The 12,453-nt window shown below is 45.9% G+C and overlaps 1 protein-coding gene across 1 annotated transcript; it reads right to left on the reverse strand.

The window, feature by feature from the left end:
* Positions 1 to 478: 478 nt before the first annotated feature.
* Positions 479 to 2,186, reverse strand: LOC141299047 (uncharacterized; the record flags this gene model as incomplete). Its single annotated transcript, XM_073829319.1, has 1 exon — positions 479 to 2,186. A coding segment is annotated over one exon (879 nt), but the record flags the coding sequence as incomplete, so codon positions are not given.
* Between the last annotated feature and the right edge of the window lie 10,267 nt (positions 2,187 to 12,453).

Genomic DNA, 12,453 nt, shown 5'->3' on the forward strand with positions numbered 1-12,453 from the left:
CAGGAATCCAAAAAACCCACCCCATTGGCCAGGACACCCGCCAACTTATAACCCTAAAAATTCTAAACATTTGCATCTACACTCTCTGTAAAGTCTACCAGTCCATCCACATCGCCCGTACCCTAGATACCATGTTTATCCTGGCTTTCGGTTTCAGGATTTTTGGGAAGAGCTCACACAGATAATTAACACAGCCAATTCATCATCAGTAATCACACTCCCTATCCAATCAGCACGAGAAAGAATCCCTGTAAATAACCAAAGCAGACCTACCTTCTTCCACCCCCTTTTTTCAGCACCCTTCCACCACACCGTCTCCTCACCTTCAGCCCGGGCTCGGGAATTACTGCCGAGCTCAGAGCCCTCTCCCGGACAGCATGCCAGATACGCCTAACCTTTCACTCAGTTTATGATCCGTAAGAGTGAACTTGTGAAAGAAAGACTAAATTAAATCACTATTGACATTAAAACAGAACATTTATTGATTTGTCTTTTGTTTCATCAATCTTATTAGTTTCTTTGAAATTCTTGCACTTAACTCACTCAAGGTGAGTTTAAGTAAACTGCAAAAAAATTGTAATAGATGCAATGAATAAGTACAATCCTTCAAAATTAAGATGAAATTGGATCTCATTAAAATCCTGTAGAAATGATCATGCAGCATATTTATGCCTTGTCCTATAAGACAATTCCTAATTGGTTCCAAAACTGATTATTACAGCCTTACACAAAGCTGCCAATGTAGGTGGTAGAAGTGAGCAAGTAACTGGTGTGTGCAAATTAAATTCATGCACACTGATGTTAAAATGCTAACAGTGTCCTTTATTGTGCTTCAATCAAAAAACAGTGCACTTCCTGTGAGCTCTCCTTCCAATTCTTGATATACAAATGTGAAGTTCTTACATTGTAGACAGAGCAAACACATTGTCCATAGTCCATATTATTCCTTGCACCTTTATGCATTAAGCTCAGTCCAACACAATAGAGCTAGTTGACACTGTAAAGTGTACCATGGACAAAACACATTGCTTTAAAAAGTGAATTAGAATTTATATCATTGTAGGAGCCCTGTATAGGATTGTTATTGGAATCCTTTCGGATTGTTTTGACAAGGGAACATTTTGCAGATTCTGAAAGGGGGTGTAAACTTTTGATCTCAATTGTAATTGTGGTTGCAACAATGTGGTTGCTAAGAAACAAAGAGGTGTAAGTCTGTAGAGTAATTTACAACAGCTTTGATTGTGGCCAATCAGAATCAAGGACTGGAAATGTCCATTCTAGACATTTTGTTTGAAACTCTGTCCATGCTAAGGGGATCTGTTAGACTTCTCTTTATTGTGAATCTTCATGTGCCTGCCAAGGCTTCCTTTTTGACTGAAACGGTTTCCACACTGTTTGCATGTGTAAGGCTTCTCTCCAGTGTGAACTCTCATGTGAATGTAAAGGTATACTTTACGAGTGAAACTCTTTTCACACTGTTGGCAGGTAAAAAGGCTCCCTGTAATGTGAACATTCTGGTGAACTTCAAGGTTTCCACTTTCACTGCAACTCTTTCCAGGCTTTTCTCTATTGTACATTTTTATGTGACTTTCAAGTTGTCCTTGTTGCCTCATGTGAACTCTCATGTGAATGTTAAGGCATTCTTTACGATTGAAACCTTTTCCACACTGGCTGCATGTGTAAGGCTTATCTTCAGTGTGTATTCTCATGTGTCTGTTAAGGCTTCCTTTTTCAGTGAAACTCTTTCCACACTGTTTGCATGAGTAAGGCTTCTCTCCAGTGTGAATTTGTATGTGTCTGTTAAGGCATCCTTTACGAGTGAAACTCTTTCCACACTGTTTGCATGTGAAAGGCTTCTCTCCAGTGTGAATTCTCATGTGCATTTTAAGGTGTCCTTGTTGGAAACTCTTTCCACACTGCTTGCAAGAGTAAGGCTTCTCTCCGGTGTGAATCCTCATGTGCCTTTTAAGGTGTCCTCTTTCTTTGAAACTCTTTCCACACTGATAGCAAGTGAAAATACTCCTAGTTCCAGTCTTCTGAGCACTTTTTTGTTTAGAAGTCTTTTCAGACTCTAAGGAACAAAAAGATTTTTCTCCAGATACGAAATCATGAAGATTCTCAAACTGATCTTTCTCTTCAGTTTCATTTAGATCTTCTCTCTCCTCTTTCAGCGCTGTTAGATCTAAGGTGGAAAAACAAAAAGATAAAAGTTAACCCCAGTTTAATGGCACAAAGCAATTAACATCAAAACATGTAGATATGTAATGCATGTATGCTAGATCCTATACTAAGGTGTCCAGATTAAGTTGGCTGTTATACAATTAATTAAATCTAGGAAATCTATACAGACCGATCTCAATTATTATATACCATTTTTATGTCTCCCAGGGAATAAAATTCAACAAATTTAGAGAGAGACTAGGAAAAAGAAAGGGGACAAACTCCGCACTCAAACGACAGATGGAAAATTTATCACACAATAATTACTTCTGAGGTTTTATGAAGGGGGCAATTATGTTAGCCAATACTACAAGTTGGCTGTTACACTGACCTTTTAAGTGGAAAACACCCCAAAACTGACTGTCAGAGAAGCAGTGGAAAACGGTCATTAATCTCTCAAAAATCTTATTTAAATAAAATTAAATCACTCGATTTAAAGTATATCTGTCAAAAACATTAGTAATATTATAATTACGCCTCTGGAAACATAAAAAAAAATACTAAATTTAAACTTCCAATTGAAAGTGAAACATCCTGTCTGTTACCCTGCCTGAGGATTTTATTAAAGACTTTGCCTTTACTCCTACGCAGCTTCAGGGAGCGGAGAACTTATCTAAACGACGAGAAGGGAACTTTGATGCTCACTTTGGGAATGTTTAACTCATAGGCGACTCTCGAGAGCGAGGAGAGCACTGCTGTGCTCAACTATAAAAGAATTGGCTCTCAGATCGAGAGAACTCACATGTTCCATCTGAGACTGGTAGCTTTATCAGGCATTACATGCAGACAAAATGAAAATTACATCGAAAATGTTCTGAAGAAGGTTCTCTTGGAATGTTCTGAAGGTTTCCTTCAGAGATACAGTGATATAAAACAATGATTTTGAAACGTACAGTTCTCTTGTTTGTTCAACAAAGTTAAAGCCTTTTGGAAAATCTATTTGTGGTGGTCAGTTTTGATATTGTGGTCATGTTAAAGTGCATATTGCAGGTTAGAGACTCCGGTGAATTGATGTATAGAAAAATAATGTAGGAACCAGATTTTCTTTAAAATATACTTCAAAATACGCTATTAAGGCTTCTAGAGTCGTTTTTGTGAGAGAATTTTACTTCCGCGTCTGAAAAACTGGCAAACCGGTAGTGACGTAACGAGAGGGAGAGCGGTCAATGTAAACCATAGGAAAACAATGGATCGCAATGACTGTTCGGACGCAGAGAACATTTAAAATGTTTATTTACACTTGTATGACGAACCACAGACACAAATATGAGCCTGCTATGTGGCCAAGAGAGCAGGGACATGCCAGGATTAAACAGAACAATGGTCAGATTAATTAGGTCAATTAATATCCAACGTTACGTGATATAGCGGGTTTTTATTACCGTGCGCGAGAGATAAACACCTTTTTGTTTTATTATATGCTTATATGGGAAATACCCCCAAACTTGATGTGCTGTCTCTGACTCTGCACCCAGGCTTTGAGGCTTGCTGTCTGAAATCAAAATAGGTTCTACGTATAGCTTAAATGCATTTCAGGCAGGGGCATAGACATCTCCAGGCCAGCAGACATGAGTATGTTTATGGTAGAGATCATTTATTACTCTGAGCTAAACACTTGTACGTACAAATAAACAGTAAAATTTAATCTCAATTACAGTTTGACTATATTTAGGTGACAAATACAAGTAAAGTAAAACTTTTTGATGCCATTGGTATAAGACAATTAATATTGACAGCATACAGTCAAGTTGTGCGCGCTGGTATTCATCAGGAAGCCCTTACCTGCATGTGTTGTGTCAGCTATTAGACAGTTTACAGAGGAAGGATTACTTTATAAAGGTTTTGAATGGCCCCATTTTGGTGACAAACAATAAAAAATAATCACAATCACAAATTGTCTTACTGTATACATTTTTTATGAAGTTTACAACATGTATATCAAGCATATCTGCATTTATGGCTAATTCAATTCAGTTTAATTTATACAGCAATAAATCATAAATATTATTTCATAGTACTGTTAATACCCAACTTAAAACACAACATTGCAACTGTTAATATATACATGTAGATGTACCAAACATATACAACTGAAAGAAAAATATTTTCAGTGTGGGTATCACACTAATGTGTTATTTTAGAGGTGGTTAATAACAGCTGGCCTCCACTGCTTCAGATCTTCACACAGCCTCATGTCTTGCAATGTCTCCCAAAGCCCTATAAACACAACACATGACAATAAATTACAAATTAGCTGTGCAAACAATGTTACTAAGCTGTAACTAGACTTGATGATTATAATATTAACAAACTCAGGATAACTGACCAGTAATGCCTTCTCCTATGGTACCGTTTTTACACGGTTCTTAAAACGATATTGCTAATGCTTACAAGCTAGCTACGGTGCTTTACAAAAACCTATACACATCTCGTTGTCTCATTATTGAAATAAATACGTTCACGGATTTGGTATTTATGAGAAGTTGTGAGAAGAAAAACAAGACTTACGGTGCAGTTCACGTTTTCGTCGAGCTGCATCTCTGACGGCTTCGGACGAACCACAGGCGGGCGGTCACCCGATGAAGCTGCTGTTTGTGCACCGAAGGAACTGCACCGGCTCTGAGACTCACTTGGTTTTTGCTTCAGCATCTCATGTTGAACTGCATCATATCGCCGGGATGATAATCCTCCAGTGTAAAGTGAACGCGTTTTTCGAAGCAGATGCATTAGTATAGGCCCGTCACTTCATCCGCACAAACGCACCCATATACGGAAGATAGCACCGTTCTTTTTATTGTAAGTAAACCCGTGGACACGATGTCCTGACAGGCTGGAGTTTGTGCAGCCTCCATAAACACAATAATTTACCATGACGATGGTCAATTGAAATTAAAAATAACTACCGAAAACGCACTAAATCACGACTGCTCCTACTGAATAGCAACAGAGCTAGGCGAACGACTCCCTCTCGTGACGTCATATGACGCGGTGTGGAAAAAAAAGTTGTTTTTGAGAGCGGTCAAGGAAACCGTCACTTTGTCTTCTAAATTTGTACCCTTAGGTCTTGTAAAATATTTTCAAATAGTGCATTGACGGTTCGTATAGTATTTTCATTCACGAATATATGTTTATCTCAAATTTTTTTTAACCTGCAATATGCACTTTAAAATGATATTTGTGTCGCCACAAATTAACCAATGTATGGGAAACACCACAGAACAACCACCTGAGCCCAACTTAAGCCAACTCATCACCTTAACCTTAAGTTGGGGTAGAGTTAAATTAATGCCAAATCTTTGCCTTTTGTTTTTTGTGTACACACCCCAGTTTGAGAACCACTGGTTTATATTGTTCATATGTTAAAATACAATACCTTGGTGTATGACCTACTGCTCCACTCTGATGCCTCCTGAACAGTGGTCATCTATTTATTTACTTGATTATATTGATATTCAACAGATATAGATCTATCTGGTTATATATTTAATATATTTTGTTCCTTCTCTTTTTCCTTATTTTCCTCCTTATTCCCCATTTTTAAATTACTTTATATGCACACAAGATATAGAGCTGTGCAACTTATACATTACAATCTTACACCTCACATAATTACATCAGAGTTTAACATCAATGTTTGTGCTTTTGTTTTGGCTTATTTTTTAATTTTTTTCAGACTTGCTTTATATTTACAGCACTGTTTTTTGTACTGTTTTTCTGTATGTCCTACATTGTCTTGTTCTACAAAAAATGGTAAATGAAATGATCTTACTAGAAAAACTGCATGAAAAAGTATAACCTGTTCCATCTGTATAGTCTCAGTGAGCTTTTATGAGTTTTCACACATGCACAGTAAGGCGAATTTAACGTTTCTGACATTTCAGTGTGGATGAGAAAATTTTTAGAAAATGCCTGAAAACGCTTATGTGGATAGAGAAAATTTGTTTTCAATTGTATGCGGATTCATTTAGGTGTAGCCTAAGTGTTTACTTGTTTATTTGCTTATCAAATACATTAACAAATGTAGATAGCAAGCAGAAGCCAAACATGATTACTCACATTTCAAGGTTTGCTTTGTTACTTTTGCATAAGTAGTCAAAGTGCTAGAAATCAATGGTTTTATTTTTTTAGAAGCAGAATGAGATACTGGGTTTGATGTTACAGAAAAAAATATAACTTTGGTTTAGGCTAATTCCATATTATTGTTACAACTTAAATGCGCAATCTCATAATAACAAATGGCCAGTGCTAAAGTAAGATCTTCTCAGCTGTCTTTGAAGGCAGCATTAATATGTGATCTCAACACTTCTGTCAAATGTCAAAACATTTCTACACTTGTGTGACATTATTCATAAATATCATTCAATTCTGTAGTGAATTCAGGTTTGAGAATGAAAACCAACCTGTTTGTTCCTCAGTATCTTCATGTTTGACTCTAAATGTTTCTTCAATTTTCATGTCTTCACTCTCCACTTTAATAAACGGCATCTTTGTTTGTTCCTCAGTATCTTCATGTTTGACTCTAAATGCTTCTTCAATCCTTATGTTTTTACTTTCCTCTTTAATAAACACCATCTTTGTTTGTTCCTCAGTATCTTCATGTTTGACTCTGAATGTTTCTTCAATCCTTATGTTTTTACTTTCCTCTTTAATAAACACCATCTTTGTTTGTTCCTCAGTATCTTCATGTTTGACTCTGAATGTTTCTTCAATCTTCATGTCTTCACTCTCCTCTTTAATAAAGACCATTTTTTCAAAGTGTGTCACGTGGATCTCTGTTGATTCTCCAGGAGTTTTTGGGTTTGAACACTTTGTCCTGTTTAAGATGACAATAAATAATAGAAAGAAATATCAATGCAAACTAAATCTCTGGGTGAGTCTAAATCAGCTCCTAGTTCACTAGTCAGTGCACTAGTAAGACAATCAGAGAGTTAATAGACTTCAAAAGACTCAGTATTATAAATAAATTAATAGACTTATATTGAAGGTATAAAATATGTAGGTATTTAATTATTTATGGTATCTAATATGATACACTTTCATTAAATCATTGTCGGTTGTGATTCACTCGTTTGTGTTTGTTGTTGTCGTTTGTAGTCCGCGTGCAGCTGAATCGAAACACTGAATCATTTCACAAATTATTTGATTCAAATGATTCGGATTCTCAGTTTCTCTCATCACTTCTTATCATCACACGATTGATTCATGATATAGAGAGCGAAACAAGACGCATCTTTTGTGTTATTAAAGGCTAACGTTTTCAGTAACACTAAATAAAGCATTACATTTATTTTCCATAGCTTGTAAAAACGTCTAGGTTACGAAGGTAACCCTCGTTCCCCGAAGGAGGGAACGGAGACGTTACATTGGGATCTCGCTTGAGAGACCGATCACCTCTGAGCCTTATTAAAAAGGCCAATTGAAAATTGGCGAGTGGACGTGCGCACCGGCCACGCCCCCGTACATACGGGTATATAAGATGGCTGCGCGCACCACTCAGTCAGGCTTTTGCTGAAGAGCCGGGAGAGCCCAGCGTCAGCGCGACGCCAGGGGCGTGGCAGGGGAATGTAACGTCTCCGTTCCCTCCTTCGGGGAACGAGGGTTACCTTCGTAACCTAGACGTTACCCCTTCAGTCGAATCACTTCGACGTTACATTGGGAACTAGACCCATGGAAAAGGCCACGACCCTGACGCCGCGTTACGCACAACGCCACGTGCCGGCAGGTCTTCCCAGACGTGTCCGCAGGCGGTCATTGAACGTAACCTTCCCAACGCCCCGAGGCCCCCTTTTTATAAGGGGGCCTGAAGGGATGCCAGATGTACTGAAGCATGGGTTGGGGGGGCGGAGCACATGCAATTTGTGCATGTGGAAATGAGAATAATTCAATATATCCATAAGATTTCTTAGGGATACACGAGGGAAACAGCGGTCTCCTCCGCTGGAAAATATTGAAAAGTATAGCCACAACCTGCGGGGCGAAGGAGACCCAGGCAGGATCACAGCCAAGGACTACTCCGCATCTAGCCCTGACTGCGGGGCATGGAGGACCCAGGTTCGCCGGAGGGAACATTCTGGGAGATAGCGCACGGATCCACGTGGGAATGGCGCAGCAAGCCGACACCAGCCGTCCCCCCGCTCGCCTGAAGTCTTATGTTAAGACACGGGAGGAACGGCCTCTGCGCGGAGGTTGAAGAACCTAGCGAAGGTATTAGGTGTCGCCCAGCCCGCAGCTCTATAGATATCTGCTAGTGAGGCGCCATGAGCCAACGCATAGGATGAAGCAGCACTCTTAATGGAGTGGGCATGAACACCTAAGGGGCATGGCTCTCCCAGATATAGATAAGAGAGGGAGAGGTATCTACCACCCAATGAGCCACCTCAGTTTGGGGACAGCATTCCCTTTCTGCTGAACCCCAAGCAGATAAGCTGCTAGGTGCGTCTGAAGTGCCGAGCGAATTCATTTTCACATAGACACAACATCGCAAGGCTGGGTCTGCCTCCTCCAGGGCAGAGCTTGCAGGTTCACCACCTGACCGCGGAAAAGCGTGGTGGGGAACCTTGGGCACAATAGCCGGGCCGGGGTCTCAGGTAGTAACGTGAGAGTCGCCGGGCCCGAACTTCTTGACACACTTTGCTGGCAAGGAAAGCTTGTAGGTCTCCAACCTTCTTAATAGGAGCCGGGGCAGTCAGGAGCGCTGTCTTAATGACAGGACTCGACTGAGGCCCACTGAGCACCTCTGGGGAACCTTTGCTCGTTCAATGGGAGCCAGGGCAGTCAGGAGCGTTTTTCTCGCTCGACTGAGGCCCGAGGCTCCAAGGGAGCGCCCCGCGGCCTGAGAAGGCGACGGGGAAGCTTCCCTACAGAGAAGTTTGTAGGTCTCCTTACCCTCTTGATGGAGGCCAGGGCAATCAGGAGCGCTGTCTAAATGACAGGAATTCTAGCTCGACTGAGGCCAGGGGCTCAAATGAAGCGCCCCGCGGCCCCGAAGGGCGACGGGGGGGTCCCAAGAGGGTATGAGGCGCGGTCTGGCACCTCTGAGGGACCTCACGACCAGTGGGTGCTTACCTATTTTGCTTCATCTACTGCATGTGATATGCGGCTAAGCGGCGGCATATATTCCGAGAGTCGAGGGGACAGCCTGCGCTCCAACTCTCCTGCAGGAAAGGAAGCACTACTGCAATCGTGTATCTCTGTGCCTCTCAGCGAGAGGAATGCCAGCGATAGACCTCATCTCAGTGCGTGAGCCAGCCTTTGCCAAGGGAGCCCAGTACCGAGTGATAGTTTGTATCACGGCCTGTGGAAGGCCGGAGAGATCTAAGGTGTCAAGCCGTGCCCTTACAGGGAGGGACTGCCGCGAGGGGAAGGTTACTAAGACCTAAGTCCGGGTGGGCCGTCCTTGCAGCGCAACCTCCAGACTTACTCCTCGTCCTCCCTGGACTCGCACAGAGTCTGCGCAAGGAGGCTCACTGGGGAAGGGCGTACTTGGGCCCCGGAGGTCAGCTATGTGCCAGAGTTACTCTGGCAATGGGAGGAATCGGGAGGGCGAGCGGATGTGGCTGGGCCTGCCGATATAACTCCAACTAGCTGCGTCACGGGGTGGAGTCGCCATTCTGCAGGTGGGTGGACTGCCGTGGGAACCGGGGGGCTGCACGGTTGAGTTTCCCTGCTTTAAATGAATGGCAAGTAGCAAAATCTGCCACGTTGGACTCCATGGGAGCAGATGGGAGGAGCTGTAAGCCTCTGTTGTACATGGCAACCCAACCCGTGGTAAGCCACGGGCTGACTTGTCGGCAATACTGCGGGAAAACGCCAGTCCGGAGAGAGCCGAGATGCCATGCCCATCATAGGACTCGATCGTGCTGCAGCGGTCTCACATGAAACAGCTTAACGGCAAGCGGCTAGAGCTGACATGTGCCCCAGGAGCCTCTGATTTAAGGGGACCGCTGAATAGTTCCTGATTAGCTCAGAGACTACAGCACCAACTGCGCGCTCTTGGTAGCAAGGCGGGCCGTCTTGTGGACCGAGTCGGGCTCCCGACCGAGGAAAGGGATTCCCTCGGTTGGCCTGAAGGACCAGATGGCGGGGGTGCCGAGGCACCAGGTCCCTGTATTCGCACAACGGAACTCACGAGTGGGCTGGTAAGCACCAGTCGAAGAGACGGTTGAAGACGCGAGTACCTGTCTGCCGAAGAGGGGACAGGGGAGCTCCTATGGCCTAAAGAAGGCAGGAAGGAGAGGGACTAGCCAAGTGGAAGCACCTCGCGCTGAGCGCTCGACCCCCGGGGCAGACCGCCGGAGGGGTGTGCACCGGGGAAAGATCGAGACGCGACAGCGGGTGCCCTTCAGGCAGATGGCTGCAACCCAGCCCTGGAGACGGAAACATACTTGTATGTGCGTCGTCGTGAGCATGTGTGCCGACAGCCTAAGAAGGGATCGGAACAGAGCTCCATCCAGGGCGGATGTTAACCCACCACTCTAACTGGACACGTGAAGTCAGGACTCTTATCAAACCCCGACCTCGTCCCGGCCGGAGAGATAGGCTGGATCGCGTCCTTCGCCAGTAGGAACGCGACCTCCGCAGGCAGAACAGAGGCACGCCTGTTTCCGAATAAAGAATGTAAGGGGTACCTGTGAGTCTGGGCGGACGCCTGGAGCCGGGCCGTACCGTCCGTATCAACCAGTGTAGTGGTATCAAGGGAACGTTGACCGGCGTGACCGTGGTGGGGCAGCCTGGGGAAAGACAGGGAAGGAGACAAAACCCAGAAGGATAAACGTCCTGGAGAAGTGTCTAACTGCGCTAAGCAGTGCTTACCTACTTCCCTGGTTCCCGCGCTGGCGACATCCGGTCCCGAGTCTGGTTCCGAGGAGTGGAAGTGCTGCTCAGGAAGGAAACTCGGGGCCGGGGCCCCAGAGGTGAGAAAGCTGGGTCTTTCTGTGATTTCAAATGACCGGCTAAGTCCCGCTTCCAGCGGGAGTGCCGACAGAGTAGCTCTCTCCACCTCCGGGGGTGCTCGCATCAGGGACGCTTCGAAGCTCGCCTGCGAGGGTCTTCCGTCGCAGGACCCTGAGAGGCGAGCGGCGTCCCTCTCCCACGGGCGGCTCGACGTCGGCTGCGAGCCTGGATCGTGTGGCTCAGCAGGGGACGGAGCTGCGGGGGGACGCCCTCGGCGACGGGCAGGCGGAGGCGGGGGCCCAGGCGGCGGAATGGTAACTTCGCGGCGGGGCAGGATATGTTGGACGGCCTCCGTCTGCCTCTGGACCGTTGGAGCGCCAGAGGAGACGCCCAGCCCGAACGACGGGGAGGCGTACTGCTCTGGCAACTCGACGGGGTATGCTGATGGGCGGAGGATCGCAGGCTTTTGGGGGCCGGCGATACGTTCGACGCCGCTGAGCAAAAACCCTTCACGGTGTCGCCGAATAGGCCGCTCTGGGGAATGGGAGAGTCGAGAAAGCGAACTTTGTCGGCCTCTGCCATCCGGGCCAGAGTCAGCCATAGGTGGCGTTCCTGGACCACGCAGGTGGACATCACCTGACCAAGGGGACACGCCGCGACCTAGTGGCCCGAAGGGCGAAGTCAGTGGCGGCGCGGAGTTCTTCAAGTACCCCCTGGTCAGGACCACTCTCGTGCAGGCCTTAAGGTGCCTGCACCTGGCACTTTTGCAGTGTTGCAATGGCCTGCAGGGCGGGGCAGCGTGTCGGGGGGCGCAGAAAAGGCCCAGCCGATGAGGGCGGAAGAAATTTCACATGCCCTAAAAGGGAGACGCGGAGGGCCCCACCAGGCGGCCGCGCCCGCGGGCAAAGGTGCACCGCGATGGCGCGCCCGACCTGGGGGACCGCCACGTACCCCTTGGCTGCCCCGCCATGGAGAGTGGCGAGGGGAGAGGAGCTGGAGTGCGCTTCAAATTAATAGGGCGCCATAGATTTTGTCAGCTCCTCATGCACATCCGGTCAGAACGGGACCGGGGGGGAGCGCGGCGCTGCCGCCGGTGCCCCCCCCAGGAACCAGTCGTCCAGCCTAGAAGGATCGGCCGGAGGCCCCTGAGGAACCCTCAAACCGATCCCCCCCGGCTGCCCGGAAAAGCATAGCCGACAGTTCGACATCAACCTCCGGGGGGGCAGCGACCACGGGTGGGCGCCGCGCCGCGGGAAGAGATGTGTCACCGTCTGACTCTCCCTCTGATGCTGTGACAGACATCTCATCCTCTGCAGGAGCACCGAAGGAGACGCTCAGCCC

The sequence above is a fragment of the Garra rufa genome, chromosome 23 (assembly GCF_049309525.1).
Source record: "Garra rufa chromosome 23, GarRuf1.0, whole genome shotgun sequence".
Lineage (NCBI taxonomy): Eukaryota > Metazoa > Chordata > Actinopteri > Cypriniformes > Cyprinidae > Garra > Garra rufa.